Source organism: Carassius carassius, chromosome 46 (genome assembly GCF_963082965.1).
Source record: "Carassius carassius chromosome 46, fCarCar2.1, whole genome shotgun sequence".
NCBI lineage: Eukaryota > Metazoa > Chordata > Actinopteri > Cypriniformes > Cyprinidae > Carassius > Carassius carassius.
The window spans coordinates 6337893-6365017 of record NC_081800.1 but is presented as its reverse complement, the minus strand read 5'-3'; the positions used below and the strand labels follow the sequence as shown (position 1 = coordinate 6365017).

The 27125-nt window shown below is 36.4% G+C and overlaps 1 protein-coding gene across 1 annotated transcript in view; it reads right to left on the bottom strand.

The window, feature by feature from the left end:
• The window catches only part of LOC132129787 (neuron navigator 1-like), a 134050-nt gene extending 116331 nt beyond the window's left edge, over window positions 1-17719 (bottom strand). Inside the window, exons 1-2 of the mRNA XM_059541550.1 lie at window positions 16881-17719; window positions 15074-15162 (exon numbers count right to left, since the gene is read on the bottom strand). Of these exons, the coding sequence (XP_059397533.1) occupies window positions 15074-15162; window positions 16881-17704 (913 nt within the window). The 5' untranslated portion in view covers window positions 17705-17719. The remainder of the gene's footprint in view (window positions 1-15073; window positions 15163-16880) is intronic.
• Between the last annotated feature and the right edge of the window lie 9406 nt (window positions 17720-27125).

The window sequence follows — 27125 nt, the reverse complement described above, 5'->3', positions numbered from 1 at the left end:
ACACTGGGTTGATAAACCAGGATTAAAAGGAATAACTCAATTTAGTATTCTTTCTGCATTTTTAGTAGATTTGAAGGCACTACTACTGCACTTATAAAATAAATTCCAACATGTTTCAACAATTATCTGTTATTGATTCAATAGACTCAAGTGCATGCTTTCAAAGTGATGCATTACCTGATTCATTAATATGCTGGTGTTAAAACTTCAGTTTTTTCCCATCATGCACTTGATGCACTAATTCCTGAACTTAAAACCCTTAGTCGATAAGAAAAATAGTTGAACAACGTATATGAAAGTTCCAGAAATATCTGCAGATTTTGGCGGAAATCCAAAGTGCAAACAGAAATATTCAAATGCAGCAAATAGCTTTAAATGAAAACAAGGTTGGACTGTTATGGACAGTATTCAAAAATATATAATTTGCATACCACTGGTCAGTCAGTTTTTTTCTTTTTTTCTGGATCTTACCGAAAACCACCAAAGCATTTAAAAAATAAATTACCTTTTCACCATATTTTCTGAAGAAATTTCTACTGAAATCCTCTGGTTGGTTTTAGCATATCATTATGCAGTTCCCATGTTTTGGGTAGTTGCTAAGGTGTTGCTAGGTGGTTGCTTACTCTAAAATCCCACCACAACGATACTTTGGTCCCTTAATATGGCTTAAGTTAGGGATTTTGTTTTTTCATCAAAAACTAGTAACACATTATTTAAAGTATGTTCATCTTAAAAACAGTTACACAAAGTATTTACACCAAATGTGTTAACCACATTTCTAATATCAGGCCTTATACAAGGAAGCAAACAGTTCCAAACCAGCAGGCTAGTCCAAAGTTACTCCCTGTAGACACATTAATGTCACACCTGACATAAAGTGGAAGGAATAACGCACAGAGCTAGATCTGTGCATGGGGGAGACCTTGCTTATAAACAGCACTCTGTTTTGAACATGAGCTCAGGATAGCTCCACTCATGTAAAATTCACCACAGGTCGCCAACTCGTCTCTCGCTCACAGGGCTTCAACACTGAGCCGACTGTCCGGTGCTGATGACCCAGACACCATTGCAAAATTGCTGGACAAACTTCAGAGTTACTCAAAATTTAGCTGAGTCAAACATTCAAAGTGCAATTATATGTCCCATTTGTCAGTTTGTTTCTGAAGAGACTGCTGTCCACTAGTGTCTTGTCTTATGTGTGTCAAATTATTTTATGTGGAAGGAGTGATATAAACCTGAAGTTTTGTAAATGTATAAAATAAAACATTATCAATAGATATATTAAAATTAGCTGTTAAAAAATTATTTAAAATACATTTTCTACGAACAATCTATGTAATATTTGCAAGAGAAGTTTTGGTATTCCATGTTGATTTGAACCTTTGTCTATCTTTGTCATTTTAAGTAAAAAAAAATGAGTGAAAATTGTTTCAAAGTAAATCTTATGCCTTTTTTCAGTTTATTGTTATGTCTTTATTTAGCCTGCTGTTTGCTGCAATTTTTCTATAGGGACAATAAAGATACTACTACTAAAAAGATTCCATCACAAGACTGCACTAGAAGCTTCACAGAATGATTTCATGAAATGTATTTGATAATAAATATAGCCACCCCTGTTACCACTGCCATAAGCGTCTAAAGCTCCCAACATATGGAAGCAATATCATAAGGAAAGAAAACAAAAAAAAAATACTTTATGAGGTGATAATATTATGCTTTCATTCAGCTTTAACCATAAGTTGTGTCTAAACCGTACATAACACTCGGTTGAATAAAATGATCTGTTTACAGTTTCTCAGTTGTTAAACCTTTCTTAAAAAGGGAAAAGACTATTACTAATGGTTCAACTATACCACACCCGAGTATGACTCAGTCCAAGAGCCAAGCTTTCCACACAAAGCCACAGAGACTAGAGGAAATAGAAGGAAATCCTCTTTACAAGCCAGACTAAAGCTGGCCTAAAGATTCATGGCCTCTGTTGCATTGGCTACTTACTCATGTGTTCTTATAAGGTTGTGTGTCATTCAGGAGAATTCCTGTAATATTCTACACATACTACTCCCTCGCATACTTCTTTTCATGTTTAAAAGAGATGACTATGATAGGAAATAGTACAATTTCTCTCTACTCTCCCACTCAGCAGAGTAAAGTGTTAACTGATCCTGCCATGGGTCTTCTATCTGTTTTTAAATTAACTATTGAAAAGTACAAGATGACCTTAGAGGAAAACACTCCCGCAGACTGTCAGACAATGTTCTGAGCCAGAAAACAGTTCCCTTTCCAGATCTGAAAACAATTCCTCTTAAGTTGCAATAAAATCATATATATATATATATATATATATATATATATATATATATATATATATATATATATATATATATATATATATATATATATATATATATATATATATATATATATACAGTTTAGCAATGTGCTAAAAATATAATACAAATGTATTATACAAATATTAGATGAAAAACAAAACAAAACAAAAAGTCTTGCCTTTGCAGCTAGACTGTAGAGATGGTTTTGTTGTTCATAAAGTTGTACATAAAACATACTTTTCAGGAAGAAGAACATATAGTAAAACAGTGAGTTAATTGTGTGCCGAAACAAACAATTAACAAGCAACAGGGATGATTTCCTTAAATATGATTTTGGATGCTTCTGGTATATGTGTGCCTGTGAAGCAATCCGTCTGGTTTTTGATGTCAGTTCACATGCATTCTACTTCAATGCAAATTCTCAAATTCAGCAAATAAAACATGCATGGTGGATAAGTCAGTTCTAGAGAGCCAACTTTAAAAAGAGGCCAGTGCTGATTTGCCTTAAAGCCATATGCTAAATATTAATCTGGCCTTGATCTCTGCAATCTGACAAAAACGTGTAAACATAAACACTAAAGTATTTCTCCCAATTAATTGCCATAAACCAGATCTGGCAGCTTTTGGTCTTTTATCCTGGAAGCATTAAAAGCAGCCTTAAGCAGTTTGAAAATCTGCTCCTGAACAAAGGGATTATACTTCATATAGACGGGTCACACAGTATGTGACTATATGGTCATACTTATGGACTGACATAAACTCTAATGTTCAAAATGGATTTCACATTTGTAATATTATGAAGGATGAATTCCAGCATCAGCTTCAAGACCGCAACCTTGCACTTAATGTAATTATTTTGTTAAAGATCCACTAAGTAATTATATCACTTGATAATCCATACATACATTATTTTTATTATTATTATTTTTTTTTTTTAAATATAATGTTAAAATGTGAGTATCAAATATGATTCATCAGGCTTTTGAGGATTTTTTTTGTTCATCTCTCAATCATAATTTTATTGCATTGAATTATCTCACAATAAAAAAATATTACAACATATTATTATTGTATATGCATTTTATGTTCATGTCTGTTATGCTGTTATAAAGATATCATTGATTTACATTACAAGCTTACAAGCTCAGAATTTCATTGCACATTTTTCCAAATTGTATAATTTTGCTCAGTTTGTAGCATACAACATTGTTATCAAAGGAGATGATGTGAACTCTGGGTTCATTCATCACAATTTTGAGTAAATGTTGAGTCCACTGAATTGATACTGTAATTGATATTTGATACTGTAAAGTTGCTTTTTGTTAAAAGCGCAACATAAATAAAGGGGACTTGACCTGACCCCATTAATCAATTAAAAAGCATCCGACTGCATGCTTCCAACAGCTCTGGAGATTCAGATATGCCCATAAGTTTGCTAACTTTAAACCCCAAGACACAGTTGGTCATGTGACCTCAACATTGTGGCTACCGTGAGGAGTTGACTATCTTTATGAATGCTAAGACAATGATGACACTAGTGGAATGGAATAGAAAATACAAAAACTTCAGGTTTAATGCTTCAGAGGAGTTTGAGAATCAAAGCACATGTTCAGTGCAGTTCTTGCCTGTGTTGTGGTGATTCATTGTGAGGATCTCACACCATAGTCATAAATAACAGCTGTCTCTGCCTACGCTGCTAAAGCTATGATGTTTCTGTGTGCGAAAGATGAGGCAATATATTGTGTGAAACCACATTTGTGTGTATTTGTGTGTCAGCCATCTGAGTCAAAGGAAGCCAGCAGATGTTGAAATGGAAAAAGTGTAATTCAATCTGTATAACTCAAAGAGGGGTGAATCTGATCTCAAATCTGATGAAACCCCTGAGCCCACTTACCATAATGCTTACGCTCTCAGACCACTCATTACTAACACACACACTCACACAAGGTTCATCGCTAATACGCTCACACACTTGCAGTTCACTCATCACAACACACATACTCAGATAGCTCACTCACTATTCTCTTTAAAAAGCCGAACCGTACTGTTCTCCACCCACGGTTCGGCACGCATTTGTACTGCGGTTCAACTTAAATCTGACAATGCATCTGTAATATGGTTTGTTAAAAATGACAACATGTAAAACAGACAGAGTTGAGCTTATGTATGTTTCTGCTGATGGATAAACGTTCTGGCTTCCCAATACATTACAACAACAGCAATGAACAAAAACGTGGACAAACCAGTCACTCTTTGTAAACTTAGATCAATGCGAGTGCCATATGTTCCAATATGACTGGTCATTTTACGCCGTCATCACCTGATTGATGACATTGCATGTGCACAGGTGAGACACGAACAACACGCATTGCTTTCCGCGTTTAAACTAAACTCATTTAAGCCTTGTTGATTTCAAAATTCAAGATCCAGAATACGTGAATGAGAACTTGTGTGCCCTGAGAAGATTTGTGTGTGCACTCATCCGAAGTGCCAAACCCACGTCTCGGCATGTAAATATCGAGTTCTCTTTCAAGTCTTGTACATAAATTGACAAATTCAGACAAAAAATTATGTCAACATGACTGTCTTGGTGAGTTTCCTAGCAGACATAATCAGTTGATCATCAGTTCACTGCAGGGTTCCTCAAATCTTGCCCTGGAGGGCCAGTGTGCTGCAGAATTTAGCTCCAACCCTGATCAAACTCACTTACCTGTGATTTTCTAATGATCCTAAAGACATTGATTAGCATGCTCAGGTGGGTTTGATTAGGGTTACAGCTAAGCTCTGCATGAAAGTGGATCTCATGGGCCAGATTCCTGGTTTACTGGATCTGTGCATCATCTGAAAGTGACAACTGGCAAACAAATCCTGTGGTCTGTATTTTTCATATATCATAAATCAGTCATAAATCAGTCCTAGTGCCACAAGTCAGAAACAAGTTAACCAACCAACCAACTCTTTCACAGAACAGCTTTCGACATTAACACCATTAGAACAATAATTGACCATTTCAATTCAGAGAAGATATTGTCAAATTTGGGGCAAGTAATTGAGATGCAACGCCGGACATCACATGTAAACCCATGAGAGTACTACCCAAGATCCTTTGGATTGACTTCCCCCAGCAGAACCAGACTGAAATTCTGTTAGCTTGAAACAGTCCTGACCATCAGTTATTTGTCAAATGTATCATATTCTTGTTCTAGGAATCATGTCCAAAATTATACCCTTCAAGAGCGGGAAAATTCGGACAACATGCTTGATAAGATAACATATGATTTATGATACCCCCGAGCCAAGACAATATCTAATTGGTCAAGACAACTGTTGAGGTGTGGCCAACAGGACAGTTTAAATACTCAGGACACCATAAATGTATGCTTTTAGCTTTTTGCTTTTTAGCTTGTGCTATCAGTCATGACAGCTTTTAGTATCCTTTTAGCTTTTAGCTTGTAGCTTTGCTTCCTAGCTTTAGCTTTTAGCCATGCTTTTAGTCATCACTGTTCTTTGAGCGCGGTTCCAGCCTGCTGCTACTTAGCCACGATGAGAAGAAACACCACCTAGTCTCGTCAAACTTTACTTCTTTTCTTTTCCGTTTGAGAGTTTCGTGTTCTGAGTTAAGTTTTGTAACGGCGTGTCTCCGGAGTTCAACCTCGAGTGCCCGTTCAACTTCAACCAGCCACACAACTCCGCGTCTTCAGCCAACGCCCAACCAAGGGCTTCCCAAGACGTCACTTCAGCGACCACAGAACTTCCAGCCAATCAGCGACATCAGGAACCCCCCCCCCCCCCTTTAATGACAACTTTACACAGGAGACGCAAGTAGTACCTCCAGACATATGTACTGGCGTATCTAATATAATTTTAACCTCATTGAGTAACTCAATGCGAGGGCTAATTAAGTGATTGATGGTTGTTCATGTCTATGCAATTTTACGTATTGCTGTAAACTTGGGATTCCACATTTCCATTCTCTTAAACTCATTCTTCCCTAACTTTAGATCTTCCTGCAACTTGTGTGAATGTGTGAGTGTGTGTGTATGTGTTAGATTAGTTTTTATGTCTTAGATTTATCTAATAAAGCCTTATTCATATTGAAAAGAGAAGGATCTTGTGTTTTGTGATTACAAGTTAATGCCTTAAACTGCCGATCTTGTTACTGTGCTAATTGATAGTGTTTTCACTATACTTTGGATATTAATATCCAGCGCAGATTTGATGTTAAACGGCTTGTTCAGTGAATCACAGGGCGTCTCAGTGATCAGCCGTGAAACAGTGATTCTGTTCAAATTCCCTTTAAAATTTAAAAGGTTTCCCTTTGAGCTAAATTTACCTGTTTCCCTTACATTTTTATAATATATTTTTTTACCAAGGATGCATTAAATTGATCAAAAGTGACACTAAAAGTCTTAATAATGTTACAAAAGACTCAGATTTACAAAATATATTGAAATAGAAAGCATTTATGTTAAACAGTAATGATATTTCACAATATTACTGTATTTTTAATCAAATTAAGGCAGCATTGTTGAACATTACTGTCATTAATCAATGTAATAAATCAGCGCAATTAATTCAACGTTTTCTAGGTGAAAAATCTTCAAATATGCAGTACACATGAAATTTGGGTGCATAAACACTGTGAACATTAATACATTCCTTTACAAATAAAGCCTACATACTATACGGAAATTACATTCCAAAGTGTAAAAGATTTTTCAATTATTCTTTACAGCAGATTTGGTTTAGCAAAGGCTCTTGAATCAATAATAACTGATATACTTGTTGAACAATTGTTACCCAGCTAACATAATTTTGTTATAAGAATATAACAAACAAATATTCAGTGTTGGTTCTAGGAACATAAACATCTTGACGTTAGAGGAACGTTTTTAAAGGCATAATGTTCCTCAAACATTTTTCCAACTTAAGTTTGATTTAAAATTCAACATTATTTGTAACATCCCAAGAAGTGTAGTAGAGATAGTAGATGTTAGTAGAGTGTTATTTAAAGGTTATTAAGATGTTCCTGAAACATTCTTTCAATCTTTCAAACATCTGTTGTGAATAAGCACTGGAAGAAAGAGAAATAAGAACACAAAGTACAACTTTCTTCAGCTTCAGCCTTAGATGAACTGAAGATAAAAGACAACAAATCTCTCAAGATCTGATAAAAAAACTCTACAAACAGCATTACCAGCTTCACTTACAGTATCGCTAACCAGATTGACTTTATTTCTGTCACACGTCTACATAAGTTCTTATTGAGAATTAACAGAAGTTTAGATGTTGACGTCTTATTGAAAATGTTTCGTTTGTGGTCACCATCATGGATATCAGTGTTTAACTGGTCTCTCATTTGCCTGTTATTAAAACAGACATGTTGTTTGTCATTTGCTTTATGAACGCAGAACTGTTTTCTGAAAACACGTGCAATTGCTACAAAAAAACAACTCAGTATAAGTCAAGGGTCAAGAGCCCAACTAAAACAAACACTGATCCCCATGATGGTGACTATAAACTAAACGTTTTCAAAAAGAGGTAAAATCTAAACCTCTGTTAATTCCAGAGCAGCACAGTAACGGAGTACATTTACTTGATTACAGTACTTTAGTACAATTTTGAGGGATCTGTACTTTACTCGAGTATCATTTTTGGGGAGTACTCATTACTTTACTCAAGTACATTTGAGAGGCAAATATTGTACTCTTTACTCTGCAACATTATCCACATCTATCCATAACCGTAAGTACCCATTAATTCTTCTAAAAAAAAAAAAAAAAAAGGGAAAAAGAAAAATCTCGGAAACCCTCAATTTGTTGTTTCCCTCTCAAACATGATGCAGGATTACAATAGTGTTTGTTGAACTGTAAGGTTTAAGGTTTGAGCGGCAGGGATCACTGGTGATCCCGGATTATTGTTGTTCAAAATTAATTACTCGTCAAAACATCACACACTCTTACTTGATCTGGACAAACTCAGCATCACAAGAAAAGTTTAAGAATCCAACTTCGATATTTGACCACTGTTTATGATTAAACTGGTTTGCAATGACATTAATTTCTTAATTTATGTCAGGAGTGCAAAATAATTGATCTGTAACGTTCATTATTATGAATAGAAATCATCACTCATAAAACAATTCTCGTCTTCGCCGGTTTATTTGTGTTCAAATACATAAAACATACAGAATCCGCCAGGGCTATTAGTACAATGGTGCGCATATTTGGAGAAATAATGATTAATTATCACATGTTAGTAAAATATTTAGTCATACAGATTGACATTTATATTAATTTTCCACTGAATTTATGCAATCTGAAGAGTTCAAACAGCGAACGGAGCGAGCGGTGTTTCCTCTTCCTGATTTGCGTCAGATTTGACCTCAGAGCTCTATCATTTGCTGCACAGCTGTCAATCATCTCACATGGTTCAACATGACCTCTTCTGCATGACGCGTCCTCATTCTGTACATCCATGATGACAAAGCGAAAGTGACATTTCTTCACCGAAACAAGAAGCTAATAAATGGACGATTGAAGTAAATGTGTTTTTTGTGTTATTTTTGTGTGATTTGGGGTATTTCGATATGAATAAAGAATAAAGGTAAGGGTAAGCAAAGCCAATAGCTTCATATAAAATGCTAAATACAACCCGAATTCCGGAAAAGTTGGGACGTTTTTTAAATTTTAATAAAATGAAAACTAAAGGAATTTCAAATCACATGAGCCAATATTTTATTCACAATAGAACATAGATAATGTAGCAAATGTTTAAACTGAGAAATGTTACACTTTTATCCACTTAATTAGCTCATTTAAAATTTAATGCCTGCTACAGGTCTCAAAAAAGTTGGCACGGGGGCAACAAATGGCTAAAAAAGCAAGCAGTTTTGAAAAGATTCAGCTGGGAGAACATCTAGTGATTAAGTTAATTGATATCAGGTCTGTAACATGATTAGCTATAAAAGCTTTGTCTTAGAGAAGCAGAGTCTCTCAGAAGTAAAGATGGGCAGAGGCTCTCCAATCTGTGAAAGACTGCGTAAAAAAATTGTGGAAAACTTTAAAAACAATGTTCCTCAACGTCAAATTGCAAAAGCTTTGCAAATCTCATCATCTACAGTGCATAACATCATCAAAAGATTCAGAGAAACTGGAGAAATCTCTGTGCGTAAGGGACAAGGCCGGAGACCTTTATTGGATGCCCGTGGTCTTCGGGCTCTCAGACGACACTGCATCACTCATCGGCATGATTGTGTCAATGACATTACTAAATGGGCCCAGGAATACTTTCAGAAACCACTGTCGGTAAACACAATCCGCCGTGCCATCAGCAGATGCCAACTAAAGCTCTATCATGCAAAAAGGAAGCCATATGTGAACATGGTCCAGAAGCGCCGTCGTGTCCTGTGGGCCAAGGCTCATTTAAAATGGACTATTTCAAAGTGGAATAGTGTTTTATGGTCAGACGAGTCCAAATTTGACATTCTTGTTGGAAATCACGGACGCCGTGTCCTCCGGGCTAAAGAGGAGGGAGACCTTCCAGCATGTTATCAGCGTTCAGTTCAAAAGCCAGCATCTCTGATGGTATGGGGGTGCATAAGTGCATACGGTATGGGCAGCTTGCATGTTTTGGAAGGTTCTGTGAATGCTGAAAGGTATATAAAGGTTTTAGAGCAACATATGCTTCCCTCCAAACAACGTCTATTTCAGGGAAGGCCTTGTTTATTTCAGCAGGACAATGCAAAACCACATACTGCAGCTATAACAACAGCATGGCTTCGTCGTAGAAGAGTCCGGGTGCTAACCTGGCCTGCCTGCAGTCCAGATCTTTCACCTATAGAGAACATTTGGCGCATCATTAAACGAAAAATACGTCAAAGACGACCACGAACTCTTCAGCAGCTGGAAATCTATATAAGGCAACAATGGGACCAAATTCCAACAGCAAAACTCCAGCAACTCATAGCCTCAATGCCCAGACGTCTTCAAACTGTTTTGAAAAGAAAAGGAGATGCTACACCATGGTAAACATGCCCCGTCCCAACTATTTTGAGACCTGTAGCAGAAATCAAAATTGAAATGAGCTCATTTTGTGCATAAAATTGTAAACTTTCTCAGTTTAAACATTTGCTATGTTATCTATGTTCTATTGTGAATAGAATATTGGCTCATGTGATTTGAAAGTCTTTTAGTTTTCATTTTATTAAAATTTAAAAAACGTCCCAACTTTTCCGGAATTCGGGTTGTATAACATATTTCAAAATCTTTTTTTGAATTGAAAACATTTTAAACCGTGACCAGAATATGGTACAAATACTCGATGGTGTTTTAAAGTGAGCTTTAAATAAAAGTGTAATAATAAATTAAATTGTGTCATGTAGCTTGAGGCTACTTGTTGTGTTGTGCTAATGCACCTGCTGCAGGAGCTTTATATTCCATAATATATATATATATATATATTAAGAATTTGCATTTAAAGTTCCAATAATAGTTTTTTGTTGTTTGTTTTCTAACAAGACTTAAGTTAATAGATGGATTATTCATGTATAGTGGGATGACAGAGAGGCTATAATGGCTGAATTCAAACAATGTGAGAGGAAGGGGCTTAATACTGTCACTCAAATGAGCTGGATTTTATTTTTCCTTTTTTGTACGCTGACCTAAACACAGATGATTAGCTGATTTTCTTTAATCATTATTATTTTCTCTTCTTTGTTCTATGCTGTGTGTATAACATGGTCAGGTTCAGAAGTGTTTTAGAACATTGCTATATTGCCGCCTTTGCTGGTTTAGGTTTATTGATTCGATTGATGAAAAAACAGAGAAACTCTCATATACACACAATTGTTAGCTGAATTTTCTGATATTACACATTAATGTAAGCTGAGCATTTGCTTTGATGTTCTTGAGTATGCGGTGTGTTTAACACAGTCAGGTTCAAATGTGGGTGCAAAATATCCATTAGAACTCCAGCAGAGGTTTGTCAGAGTGTTCACATTGTACTATTGCCTTGTGGGAAAGTGAGAAATGTTAAATAAAGAAACATGGTAAAAAGATGAAAATGACTTGATTTTACTTTCAATTCCTTTTACATTCTCCAAAGTTTTTAACATTAACATTTTTCATAACTCCATGTAGGATGTTTCTGTACATAAATGTAAGCACTGTGGTAGTAATAATGCAATATTTAGAAAATGTACTCTTGTACTATTGATACTCAAGTACTTCAGTAATTTTACTTAAGTAGACATCTGACTGTAGTACTTTTACTTGAGTAAAATTTTGCGAGGGGCATCTGTACTTTTACTCAAGTAATGAAACTCTGTCCGCCTTTGGTTAATTCTCAATTAGAACTTCTGTAGACATGTGACAGAAATAAAGTCTATTTGATGAGTAAATCTGTAAGTGAGCTAGTAATGCGGTTTGTGGAGTTGTTTTATCTGATACTGAGAGATTTATTGTATTTTATCTTCAGTTCATCCAAGGCTATGTCTAAAGAAAATTGTACTTTGTGTTCTTATTTCTCTTTTTTCCAGTGCTTATTCACAACAGGTGTTTAAATGATTGAAAGAATGTTTCAGGAACATCTTACTAAACCTTTACATAACATTCTACTAACATTAAGGAATCTGGATATTTTTATGTACTTGAAATGTTACAAATCAATATTCCTAGAATGTTGAATTTTAAATCAAAATGAAGTTGAAAGAACATTTGAGGAACATCATACCTTTTGAAAACATTCCTTTAACATCAAGAAAACTGGATATTTTTAATGTTCCTAGAACCAACACTGAACACTGAATACAAAAGAGATGTGGGCTTTGCTGTTGCAATGCAGTCTAACAGGGAAAGCTCAAGAGGTTTGCTCGGCCTTACCTATTGAAGGTTCCCTTGACTATGAAACGGTAAAGTCTGCTGTTTTGCGGGCATATGAGTTGGTCCCAGAGGCTTATCGGCAGAAGTTTCGGGGGCATATGGAAACAGTCAAACAAACTTTTGTTGAATTTGTGAGAGAAAAGAGAGTGTTTTTTGAAAAGTGGTGTCTTTCTAGCAGGGTTACATCCCTGGAGGAAATACAGGAGTTAATCTTGTTAGAAGAGTTTAAAAATTGCATTCCGGCTAACATTGTTGTGTATTTAAACAAACAGAAGGTCACTTCTCTAGCTGATGCTGCCGTTTTGGCAGACAAATTTGTGCTGACACACAAGAATGTTTTTTCTTTGGGTGCAACTGTCAAAATGCAGGCGGAAAATTCGGTGCAGCATGTTGCACGTCCGTTTAATAATGAAATGACTCGTAAATCAAATGGGGGTGCTGACAAGCGAGTTTGTTTCTTTTGCCTCGATTCAAATCATCTGATTGCGGATTGTAGAGCATGGAAGCAGAAGAGTGGTGCTTATAAGACTAAAAATGTTGCACTTGTTGATTCCGTACAATCTAACACAGATAAAGAGATGTATGAGCCTTTTTTGTTTAGGAGTACAGTCTTGTTATCGTGTGATTTGGAGTTTAAGCCTGTAACAATTCTGCGTGATATGGGGGCAGCTCAATCTTTTATATCTGCGGGAATCTTGCCGTTTTCCGATACTACTTTTACTGGTCAGGAAGTATTGGTACGTGGAATTGAGATGCGTTGTGTGAATGTACCACTTCATATTGCATACTTGAAATCTGATATTGTTAGTGGGGTAGTCAACTTGGCTGTGCGTGAACAGTTACCTGTAGAGGGTGTTGACTTGATTCTGGGGAATGATCTTGCAGCTCTGAGCTATCTCTGAGCTATCTTTAGCTGTTGCACAGAGAGCAGACCCTTCTTTGGTCAAGTGCATAAAGGCTGTTGAGAATAGTGTCCATGATTCTAATTCAGGGGTGGTTTACTTTTGAGAGGAGGGCTTGCTGATGCGCAGATGGAAACAACAGAAGGAAGAGCTTGGCTGGCAGGAGGTGCAGCAAATAGTTTTGCCATCTACTTATCGGCAAAAGGTTTTGAAACTCGCCCATGAGAATTTTCTTTCTGGTCATGTTGGTATAACTAAAACCTATTACCGCATTTCTAGATATTTTTCTGGCCTGGACTTAAGAACTCTGTTTCTAAATATTGTAAATCATGCCATGTCTGCCAGATGGCAAGCAAGCCAAATCAGAAAATTCCTTCTGCACCCCTTTGTCCGATTCCTGTTGTAGATGATCCATTTGACCGACTGATTATTGACTGTGTCAGACCACTGCCAAAAGGGAAAGCAGGACATCAGTATATCTTCACAATAATGTGTGCGACAACCCGTTTTGTTGAAGCAATTCCATTTCGTACATTGAGGCCTAAGGTGGTTGTAAAAGAGCTTCTTAAGTTCTGTACTACGTTTGGATTACCAAGGATCATACAGAGTGATCAGGGCTCGAATTTTACCACCGAGGTTTTCAGGCAGGCTCTAGGGATGCTGGGTATTGGCCACCAAATGTCTAGTGCCTATCATCCCGAATCCCAGGGGGCCGTGGAAAGTTTTCACCAAACCCTCAAAGCGATGTTGCGACGTTATTGTATCGAGACTGGTAGAGACTGGGCTGAGGGTCTTCCTTATTTGATGTTTGCAACCAGAGAGACTGTACAGGAGTCTCTTGGTTTCAGCCCTGCTGAACTCGTGTTTGGGCACACTATGCGGGGTCCATTGAAATTACTAAGTGGTCAGTTGTTAAGCCAGCCATCTAGACCTGTGCCTGTTGATGAGTATGTTACCTCCATCCGTGAAAAGCTAGGTAAAGCACGAGACCTGGCTAAGTTTAACTGAAACTCAGTTAAAAATGAAAGAACGGTTTGATGTAAAAATTGTAAAACGAGACTTTTCACCTGGTGATCAGGTTTTAGATTTGCTGCCAATGCCTGGGTCGATTCTGCATGCCAAATTTGCTGGTCCGTATTTGATTGAAAGGAGGTTGAATGAAACCAACTATGTTGTTGCTACACCGGACCGAAAGTGCAAGAATCGTGTATGTCATGTGAATCGCCTTAAAGCTTATGTGAGTAGAACATCGTCTGATAACAATAGCAAGCAGGTTGATTCTCTCTTAACTTGTGCTGCTGCTACTGTGAGTGTAATAGCTACGTCCTTTACGGACGAGGATGAACTGCAAGGCGGAGGCTTTCCTATTTCTCCTACCCACCTTCAGAATTCTGCTATATTACAAGATCCCTCTTGTTTTCTTTCACATCTGACTGCAGAACAGTCTCATGACTTGTTGGAGTTGTTGAGTACTTTTTCTATCTTGTTTAGTGATGTCCCCGGTAGAACATCTGTCTGTGCTCATGACACTGATGTGGGGAATGCCAAACCAATAAAACAACACCCTTACAGACTAAATCCACGAAAGCGGGAAGTTATAAAAGTAGAAGTTGACTACCTGTTAAAACATGGTATGGACTTATTGAAGGGATATTGGCAGGTGCCCCTCACTAAACGAGCCTCTGAGATATCTGCATTTGTAAGCCCTAATAGCTTTTTACAATACAACGTTTTAGTTGGGGGAGGTCTAGCTGGCACAATGCCTGTCTGAGTGAAGATCAGACTAGGCCAGTGTGTGTCAGAGCAGTGGGGTGAAGACTGACTCTGTGATGGCTGTATTCACTCTGTCTGTAGGGAAGGAAAACCTGCAGCATTTGGGCTTAACTGGATAACTGATCATTTAGATTAATATTTAAACCTATGCAAAATGAGAGTGATAATGACAGTACCAACAACTTACCAGTATTGAGATCATCACAGCAGACTTCTATTGAGTCAGAGGAACAGTCACTGAAGTCATCCAGAGATATGTCTTCCTGAATCTGCAGTCTTTATAAAAAATAAATGAATAATAATAAAAAAAAAGTTAATTAGACACCATGCTTGCTCTTTTCAAGAGCCTCATAACCAAAAGCCCAATTGGAAACATGTAAACAAATAAATAAAGCTTTTTAAGCATCTACTTTGCCCAAGTATTCCCAGCTGGCATACACAGCAAAGGAACGACACAGTCTCTGAGAGCGGGACAGAAACATAAACTGCATGACTGATTTGGCGCTGGAAAGATTACGAGGGAAAAAAGAAGGTTAATCTATCAGCGTAAATGATGGACTGTCATATTTGTCAAGACTAGATGAAATGTGGAGAAAAAGGGTGAAAGAAACCAAAAAAGACAGATTGAGCTGGGCAAAGACATATGTGAGGAGAGGCAGAGGAAATACAAATTATAGCAACAGAACTGAATTGCTAAAAAAGTAACAAACCATGTAATACAATAAATGTATAGCAGTTAAAACATGTTAAGGCATTTGGAAAACACTTGAAACCCTCTAAAATAAAGCCTAATCAAAGTATAATTCAGTTTGTTGCACACTAGCTTGGTAGAACAGTGCATTTTCAATTCAGTTTCTGCAAGATTTTCTACCATTCATCATAACAAAATAAATAAATAAAAAATTGTTTACTCAATCTGTTGCTTAAAATAATTGTCTTTTGGATGTTTCAAGCTTGAAAGTTGTAACACAGGATAACTGATTAAAAACAGATCCTAATGTAATCCTGGTTTGTCTTGAGTGAATTTGATCTTTCCTGACTTAATTAAGCATGAGGCGTCAAGTTTTGAGACACAGTGCTTTTTGTAAACCCTGGTTTAATGATTTTATTTGCATATTTACATGGTTAACAATAGTATGTGCATCAAATTTAACTAATTTTCTATTAATCTTGTATAGATGACCTGAGAGGGCAACCTCTTGACCATGAATCTGACTCCAGTTAATGTAAGCATGATTCTTAACCTGGGTTTAAAAGTGAACTCTCTGAAAAACTGTACTTTTTTAACTACAAGAAGTGATTTTGTATCTAATATATACCTAATAGGTTTACAGTAGTACCTTAAAGGTACATAGTATTAATTTAAGGTACTAATACCCATCTTTTAAAGGTAGATAAGGTCCCTTTAAGGTTACTATCCCAGTTACAACATGTTGTATCTCTAAAAGTACAATTTCAAAAAAATATTTTGAGGGTAAAAGCATTATTAATGTGTTAGCCCAGGGTTACCCATAGTGTGACAAGAATTTAAGTGTGGTACACCTACTGTATGAAACGTCCTTGACGAAAATACCAGCATAGCTAGTCGAGGTGCAGATGGCTTTGATGGCTTAAATAGCAAGCCAAAAAGGTGCTAGAGAAAAGCATCAACTATGGTGGTCCACAATAAACTAAATCTGCACTAACCAAAATACAACGACTTGGCGTCCATTTCCCAAAGCATTGACTCAACTAACTAATATCCAGCTATGATCACAAGTTCTGTCATTACTAACAACGATTTAGCATTTCCTGAAACCGTTGTTCCAAGGAGCATTCACAAATAACATCGCAAACTTGTGTGGTTGGACCAATTCTCAACCTGTAGTTAAAATAATAGTTTCTTGTTAATTTCGCCAGTTTAATAGCACCTCTGATCTTTTCTGGTCCTGGTCTAAGCTAAACTCTTAATCAAAGTAGTGCTACAATCCTTCAGTACATTTTCCATAACTTACCTGTATCTGAAAGGTGCCACAGCAGCCATATTGACCTTAGGTGACTGTTTGGCTTTGAGCATCTCAACACAGGTCTCCTGCTTCGGGAATGCAGTAGTCACGAGTGGTGGTTTTTGTGGGACCTCCGGGCTGAGGTCATCTGGGGTGCACATCTCCTCATCTGAAAAACTACTAGAGGCACTGTTCTGCAGGGACACTCTCTCTCGACAGACTCTGAGGAGACCCATATCTACATTAGTGGCTGCTGGACCAGGCCTCAAGTTTTTGTTACTAAATCTGAATGAAGGGATTCCTGTCTTGCTGTGACTGCTTCCAGAAGCAGTGCTCTCCTCGATACATTTGAGTTCTTCTGAGATCAAACTGTTATCATTTTCCATTCTTCCCATATGAGAACGAAAGATTCCACTCTGAAAGTTTTTGTTGCCATTGGACCGAAGGTCAAGCAAACTCTTGGACCCATCCAGAGCACCCCTCGAAAGTGGGGACTCTTTCCGTCGAACTTGAGGACTGCTATGGACTGATCTAGAGTCTTGGGTCTGAGTTTGAGGACTCGTGGAAGAACGTTGACTAGGTGGACTGCCTCTTAGTAGCAGAAACTGGTTTCTGAGTGTGGTGTCCTTCAGCACATCTCTGGAGGAGACAGCTGTAGGGTTGCTGCTACAGGAGGCTTTGTTGCTAATGGGGACATGTGTGGACAGTATCTGAAGGCCACTACTGGTGCTCTTGGGCTCAGGTTTCGGGGAGGGGAGTCTGGTCCTATGCAGAGGAATGCCGGAGCCCGGCTGGACTCGTGGAAGACTCTTCACATTCACTCCCCCACTCATGGTGGCACCAAATCAGAAGCTGAGAAAAAAGGGGAACAAACACCATTAGAAACTAAGAACCAGTGCTTGTTTCTGAATTGCATGCCCACTTATTCTCTTCTGTCCTCTCCATAGCCATTGGTTTGTTGATGAAAAATCCTTCAATGCAAATTCAATATGAGAGGTAACTTCACCAATATAAAGGAAAACATGTAAGACACTGGTTTTGGGTTTGTATAGTACTGGATGTCTGACATGCATTTTCTGTATCCTATATAGGAGTTACAATGGTTTGAAGTACCATTTCAAACAAACATCTTCAGCTCTAAAGGCATTGCTCTGAGCAGGTGGAAATGGTGGATTTTGGATGAAAGGCCATCGCTATCGGCCTTGTTATGATGACTCTTTTTGTGTAAGCGTCAATGCTTACAAAATTACAGTAACAACGATATAAGATATTTCAGTTGATAAAAAAGCCTAGGAAACCCTGGCCAAAGAGTCGCAAAGTAAAAGAAGTGAAGTCACTACAGAAGCTAAAAGAAACTACTCTATTTAAATGGTACTCACAAATACATTCCCACCTGTTGCATTTAAACACAAATTACATTGGCTGTTTAACCAAATCTGGGAAAATTTCCTCAAGAGCTTCTCTAAGCAAAATCCTGCCAAATGGGAAGGATTTGGCATTAGTGGTTACGAGTCTTGTGAAAGAATTCAAGTGAAAGTACAGTCGTTATTTGAAATACTTGCTTTAGAATCAAAGCAGGTGATTATATCAATCAAATTTTGTTAAGCCAACAAAACTCTTTCCAAATACTATAAAGCTCCATCTGGTCACCCAAATAAATCTACAGTACTAGCAATGCAGAGATTCACAGTGGTTTAGTCAAAGACCTTTAAACCCCTGCCAGCTCTGTTATTCTGGCAGATATATCTGACATTCAGTGCCCAAATGTCCTAAAGGCTTTCATCCCAGCCCACAGACTGGCCAAAATGGCCAACCCTCGCTGTTTACTAACAGTCCCATGGTAACTATGACCTTCAAATGTACAGGCAAAACTCAATCCATCAAAACCAGGACCCTGCAAACAACAGGCAGTAATGCTTTCTGGCAATCGAAATCAGAGCAAGTGTTACGATTCAGAGACTGTGGGACACCCCACGAGTGTTGGGATGCAAGCAGAGTCATCTGCGGCCTGAATTCAAGTCACAAACCTCACAACAAATTTCACATTGAAGACAGGACGCAATACAATAGAAATGATTTAAACGGTTTACATATTTTTAGTTGTTGAATGTTAGACTTAGGAATGTTTAGTTTTCCCTGAGAGATAAACAAGAAAATAACTTCAAGTACAGAGAGGCAGTAAAGACACTCCTCGCTTAATCTACTTTTATTCATGTCTTTTTTAAAGTTACGTTATATTTAGCCACAAAACTAACCAAGTACATTTGTCTAATCAACAAGCATAAAAAGCATAAAAGTTGTCTATATATCAGTGTCGTAAGAATTTTAAATCAAAATATCAAAACTACATCTATTAAAATGTTTAGCTTTTTTGTGTACTGAAATAAAGATGAAGTAAAACATAAATAGATGAAAAACAAAGTATTTAAATGCAAATTAGAAATGTTGCCTTTGAAGTAACTTGAATAAATTAAAAATAAAACTGCAATAAAATGAATTAATAAAAAGGACATTCAATTACTATAATGTAATAGTTTAATGAATTTGTATAATACATTTTATTATGAAGTATAGTATAAAAGTATATTATAAATAATTCTAAATATTTCACTAATATATATATATATATATGCTGTCCTTCAATTTAAAATGTCTGTCATATTATTGCTATAGTTGCTGGTTAACAAATAATCAATAACAAAAAAAAAACTTTAGTCAACTATTTGTTTAAGGTACTGTGCTCTCGGAACAAGAGTAATTTTTATCAATGTCAGATTAGGTGAAGTTGTCACAATTTTGGCATGTTGTCACAAAATGTATATTTTTTTTCAGGGCTGTAACAGTGAAAATACCAAATAGCTTCTTTAGTTGTTTTCTTTTTTTATAGACAAGACTTCAAGGAATCCCTCCCATGGTATACAGAAACTGAGTTTTGTAAAATAAGCATTACAATTTCCACTGGATTGAAAAAGTGTGACAACTACCCCCAGCAATTTCTGTTTCCACAACTAGACTAACAGGAGCAGAGAACGTCATTTTGATAAAACAAAGCAAAATTCCATCACAGCCTTTTCCAAATTCTGCTTTAATGTAGTTCGGGTTACTTTCACCCACAGTCCTGTCACAACAGGATAAGATCAAGCCAAATAAAATATAACAGTGAGAAATATTTCACAAATACACTGACACATAAGAATAAGGCCGTTGCTCAAATACTCGAATCTAATAAATAATATACTGGGAGAAGCATAAAATAAGCTCTCAGTAAATTCAGTAAAAGACAGGGTCTAATAGTTCATTTCATCATAGTATGTATCTTAAAGGTTTCAGTTAACATTTGATAAGCATTAGAACTCAAATACATCAGAATTGTTTATGTATTAGAGTTCATAATTTAGTACTGTAGATTCCCTACATCATTACTCAAGGTTTATTATTATTGTTATTATTATTTTTTTAATTGTGTCACAGGTGTACAGGCAAAAACAATAATTATATCAAAAACTATTAAGTTGTAAAAACTATTCTAAATTTAAGACAACAGTGGAGTCCACATCACAATGATAATGGCACAGAGCAACAATATCAATGGAATCAATTTCAGAATGATTTTTTCCAGCTCATGAACAATAAAACCATTGATAGCTGATCAGAATCCACCTGAATTTAAAGAGCACAATCATTTAAAACAGCAACTGCAGCACATGCTTACAATGAACATAATCAATTTATCAAAGTTATCAATTATCAATCTATCAAAGTTATCAATTATCAATTTATCAAAGTTATCAATTAGTTATTGTTCTTAGTCTGAAACTGGCTTTTAGGGCCCAATGTCCTTACTAATAAAGAAATATTTTGACAACTGATGTGAGAACATTTTATGTCCTCATTGTTAAAAATATTTGTTAAAAATGTATATTTAAAGGGTTAGTTCACCCAAAAATGAAAATTCTGTCATGAATTATTCACCTTTATGTCGTTCCAAACCCATAAGACCTTCATTCATCTTCAGAAACAAAAATTAAGGAGCCTGGTCTCATGAAAATGCTTATAAATATTACACCAAATAAAAATGAAATCTCGTGGTATTGATACTCAAAAATGGACTTTGGCCTGTACATGCTACGCTCGTATTTGGCATGCATATAACGTGCAGTTTTCAGATACATAAGATGCAAAATTTGTTGGCATGCATATTATATGCAGTTTTCGTGCACATATGATACGCATCTACCCCACAACCCCAATCCTACCCATCATGTGGCATATACACGCCAAAGTCCATTTTTGCATATCAATACCACAAGTTTTCATTTTTATTTGGCGTACTTTTTATGTGCACTTTCATGAAATCGTGTTGACATTGCAGTTGTTTTGCTGTCTATGGGAGGGACAGAGAGCTGTCAGATTTCATCAAAAATGTCTTAATTTGTGTTCTGAAGATGAATGAAGGTCTCAGTTTAAACATTTGATATGTCATCTATGTCGTGTTCTGAATAAAATATTGAAATTTGAAACTTCCACATCACTGCATTTTGTTTTTATTTACAATTTGTACAGTGTCCCAACTTTTTTTGGAATCGGGTTTGTATTTCACCAGAAGTTCTGTCTGATAAAAATGTCTTTGTACTTTGTTGCAGTCTCCATGATTTTGTTGTTGCTGTTCCATCTCTTTAGTTTAGTTTTCTACTTTGAAACGACGAACCCGGCCAGTGCTGCCACCTTGTGGAACAACGGAATAGTGCAAAACCAAGTCAATGCACATGTGCGAACTGTGCTTACAAAGTATGCATGGTTACAAAATTTGGATGGTGCACATACAGTACTTGCATACTATTTTGGCGATGACATGTGCATCATTCAAACTGTATACGGACCCTTGTGTACACCTAAAAACCAAAGTATACCTTGGCCTTTACATGAGACGGTAATGCACTACACCCTTCAAAGAACTCACTTCAAGGGATCTGCCCTTCAAAGGGAATAGATCATAGGGATAGTCACTTCCATTTGGAATGCACCCTCAGATGTACTACATCCACCATGTTGTCATTGTCATGTGATCTGCCAGTGCCAATTGTGTCACATCACTTCCCTTCATAAATCCTCTCCCGTGGACTCATGGGATAGTAAAGTATCCATCAGAATCGCACTTCAGAATATCACAGAAAGTAGTAGGTCATCCGGTTACTTTTCGCCTACTGTAACTATGAATTTGGACAAGCTGCCCTTTTGGCATACTGTTTCTCCTACTATAGTAGAGGAGTAATTGCTCATGTGATATTGCTAAACTGTATAATATTATGTAAATATAAGACATATCCTGAATTTTAGGAGCTTATAACTGCATTCTCATAGGCTACATAACGCAGTCAGTGATCCTGCATCATCTTTGTCAGCACCTGCATGCAATGTAAGTATGCAGTAAGTAATGTAACAGGTGCACATGGGGAGTTAAATTCGCTATTAATTTTATCAGAATTTTTTAATCATAACAACAATTTTATCAGCCCTAGTATAACTGTGCTAGATTAAATAAAAGAAAAGAAAAAACTCAAAACTGTAAAGCCAAAGACACATATAATATATATATACTGATGTGGCATATTCTCTCAAAATGGAGCTGGATGACATGTGTAACATTGACTCTGCATGACAGACAGAAATGTGGGTCAACACAGTCAAGCTTTTCAGATTATCAGAGACTGAAAACTAAGTCAAGAGTATTGATTTTTGAAGGCTGTTCTTAACAATGTTTCTAAGATATTATAACATTGTAAATATGATTCATTGACATTTATTGTTAATCTCACACAGAGAAGCTTTTGACAATGAGTATGAAGTCTGGACCAGTTTGCAGCTCATTCTGGCTATGTATCGCCCACACTGACAGTAAGAGTGTGTCTGACCGACATGAAAAGTGGTCAATTACAGTTTTCACCAGAGCTGAATGACCTCTTTCAGAATCCCGGACGTAAGCAGTAGGTTATCCAGCTAGGTACTTTTTGCCTACTGTTTTTTGAAAATGATGTACACTCAACCAACCACTTTATTAGGTACACCTGTTCAACTGCTTATTAATGCAAATATCTAATCATCCAATCACATTTTTTTTTTCTGATGACCAGCTGACATCTGCTTTTAAAAGTGACCCATATCTGATATCAGCATTTACAGTATAAACTTGGGGAAACAACCCAGGGTAGATGTACAGGTTGCCAGGAACAACGTCACGCAACCCCATCATTTCACCAACAAAGAGAAGTTATCAGAAAACTTAGAAATAAATCACTGGAACATGCACGATCACAAAACGAACATGATTAAAGAGGCATTTGTTTGCATGCTTTGTTAAATATTTAAATTCAAAAGCATCGATGTTTTACTATAGAATAAGTGATACATTGATCATAATGAATTAATTTATCAGGACTCAAAATTAATCACACAGAAATAAATTTATTTCTATTTTATTTATTTATTTTATACGCTTATGAAAATAGCCTGCTTATTCAGTCGAGTCTTCTTTCTGTTTATTTGTAGCCACAGTAGCCTATACGTCACATTTAGAATTAATGATAATATCTCTATTTTTATAAAAGCTCCCGAACAAAAACATTATTATATTTTTATGATAGGCTACGTGGAGCTAAACTCTCGATATGAGACTTGTGACAGATAATATAAGTTACTAAATAAATACATGATTGTGATAGAGAATAAGAAGCTGACACCTGATTTCTCCAAGTTGTTACATTTACCATGTTTACTATGGTAACGTTAATGTTTAACGTGCATAGTCTTTTACATCGCTTAAAATATTTCTGCCTTGTTTAGTGATTATAATCCACATCGGATCAAGTTATGTCAAACATTAGCTGCTGACTGAAAGTGAGTTTTGAGCTCAACTGATTTTAAAAAGTCTTTAATGCTGGTGTTAAAGCTGTTATCTTTCTGAAATGATCCGCGCTGACGCTCTCCAGACACGGAGAAACCCCGCCTTTGTTCATAACCCCTCCTCTAGCCCCAGCTGGCCCGCTTTGGCCCAAGGTTTTCGTCGGGCCAAAAAACCCTGGCCGTTGGCCCCGAGGAAGCCCCGACGAGGCACGATCAAGCCCCGGAAGTGACAGTGGAAACACGACTGGCCCTGGCACGCACTAGCACGCCCGGTTTAAGCTCGATAGTGGAAACATGGCTATTGTTTAAATGCCACGACCTACCTGACTATTGTCCACCCAAAAGTGGGTCCAACCCTGTACTAGCAAGGTGTACCAAAGAAAGTGGCCAGTAAGTGTATTTTGGTCTTTTGGTATACTGGTTTTCGTATAGTACTTTATATAGTAGGGAAGTAAGCATCTTCGGATGAGTCATGAGTGTGATACCAACACTAAAGTTAGGATTCACCCACCCATTTGCTATTTCCATGAATTACCGGTTCCATGTATCAGTTCCTCTAAAAGCAGCAGCTGAACTGTTAATACCTATTATCACAGAGAAGAGCTGCAGTTTAATAGCCACTAAGAAGCATCATTTGTTTGGGCCTTCATATACGCCAAACTCTATATCAGTCAAACCCTCAGCAGTAACGTGCTGGAAAGGAAAGTAAGATATTGCAACTGAGGACCTTTTATGTGCACAACATCTTTGTCTCATGACCTTGAAATAAATATCTGTCTCTCAAGTCAGTCTGTTATCGGTTATCGAATCCATTGACAATGATTGTCTGTTTTCATGTTCTATGATATTTCAATTCAGAAAGAGGAAGAATGAGCCAAACAGGTCATGAATGACTGCAGACAGACACTGAGCCCATCAATGTCCATCCTTTTCTTTGTTTTTTTAATTAATAATCCTATAAATGTCAGGGGAGGTCTGGGGCTCTACTGCCCTATTTATAATCATTAGGAGTCTAGCGGCAGCAGATGGGACCCCGCTTTGGTGTGTAATGCAATGGAAATTTCCATTCTGAAAAAAGTCAATCAGACACATGCTTAAACACAAGGTAAGACACAGTATGTACGTTATTTTTTATTCTATTTATTGTATGGTTGTAGCTAGTATGTATGTTGTATTTTTATTTTATTTGTGATGGTAGGGTAGCCTATGTATAAATATAAGTATAACTAAAAAACCTATTTTTTTATATAATGGAAGCTAATATATATATGTGTTTTATTATATATATATATATACATGTATGTGTGAGTTAGATAATGTGCGTGCTTTATTTTTTATTTATATGATAGTGATAGTAGCTAATGTTATATTTTTTGTTTTATTTTATATATAATGATAGCTAATATGCATGTTTTTTTTGTATTATGTAATGTTTTTTTCTAGCTGTAATTTGTGCATGATTGCAGCTAATATACATTTTGTTTTTGTTTCATTTTAAATATGATTGTACATAATATGCCTTTTTTTCATGTATGATGGTATCTAACATACTGTGTTTTACTTTTATTTATGATGATAGCTAATGTGTATGTTTTATTCATGTTTTATTTTAGGATGCCAGCTAATATGTTTGATTTGCTTTTATGGATCATGCTAACTATGTATGTCTTATTTTTGTTTTATTTCATCATTCTAGAAAATATGTATGTATGTTGGCATGCATCAACCTACACATACTCAACACCCATTGCTGCGTAGACTAGTCTTACAACTTGCCTTACCAGTCATCTAATTTTTTTCTTCAAGACAGAACTTTTTCATGTCTGTTGTATAAAAATGTATCCTGATCTAATATGATTCTGAAAAGTAACTGCTAGTTGGTGAGACTAGTTGCTGACACAGTCTTAGTAACTACATTTATGTAACCAGCCCCATGAACAGAGAACTGTTTTTTAACAAGCAAAGATGCTCATAAAGGTGAAAACCACAGGAGGTTTCACATGGAGTTTATCTCGGTCTGTGCTGACCTCACACCTGATGTCTACCTCCTTATCACGAGTCAACACATGGACTGATTGGACTGTTGACATGGAGGCTGCCAGGCAAACAACATTCAAGGCTGACCTGCCTGCTAAACCAAACAGCAGACCATTATTTTCTCTGAGAGATCTCATGAGAAAGTGCATCTGCAATCTGCTCTGCACTGATTACAAAACGAGCTTTAGCTCAGTCTGAATCTGTGTAAAGTCTGCCACCTATTGCTTGGCATAAGAAGTGGCACAAACAGAATGGTTTCATTTTCCAATGAATATCCAACCATGACACTCTCTTTTTATTTCCATATGTTCCATAAAAGACAATATGAGTGTGACGACCAAACAGTGAGTCTTTAGAACTTTCCTGAAAGCACTGAGAGTCCACAAACCCTATCGTCAAATGAAATTTGCATTTAAAGTGGGTCCTCGTTCCCTCTGGATGGCATAAAAACAAAACAGAATTAATAACATGGCCTTGTTGTGAATGAAAGCGTTAGTTAGGCAGCTATTTGTGGTAAATACATAGAAACATTCACCATGTTGCAGTGATTGTTGCAACAGTAAAACTGTAATCAGATTTATCTTAATTTAATTTAAATCATGTATTATAATAACTAATATTTGTTTTACTTTATTTTATGTATTCAGGTTGCATGATGTTAGCTAATGTGTGTTTGTTTTATTTTATGCATTATGGCAGATAATAAATATGTTTTTTATGTATTGTAGCTTTATTTTTGTTGTATTTTATGTATGATTTTAACTATTAAGTATGTTTTGTTTCATTAAATGCATGATGTAAGGTTATGTGTATGTTTTATTTTATGTATGATGGTAGCTTATAAGTAGTGTTTATTTTTTTGTTTGTTGTGTATGATGGGAGCTTAAACAGTATGTTTTATTTTTATTTTATTTCATTCATGATGGTAGCTAATATGTATGATTTACGTGTTTTATTTTAAACATTCGTCTTTAATTTTTCCACTTTCCATTTTCCATTGTCTTAATTTACCCAAATTACCCAAATAAAATTTTCTAAAACAATTTAGCTGTGATTGTTGCTTATTAGTCAGCTGCCACAAGACTTTTAACTTTAATTGCGGCTAACACATGTTCTGAATGTACCTTCTACTTCCTTAAAACCACATGTTGTTTGACCAATTAGATGAAGTCTGAGAAACACGGCAGACAATGAGCCGGTTAATCACAAACCAGTGTGTTTTCACTTGTTGAGTGACAGTGTGACTCATGAAGACAAGCACAATGGACACCCGGTCAGTGGTCCCTCTCCTTTACACTCAGTTCACTTCAGTTCAGC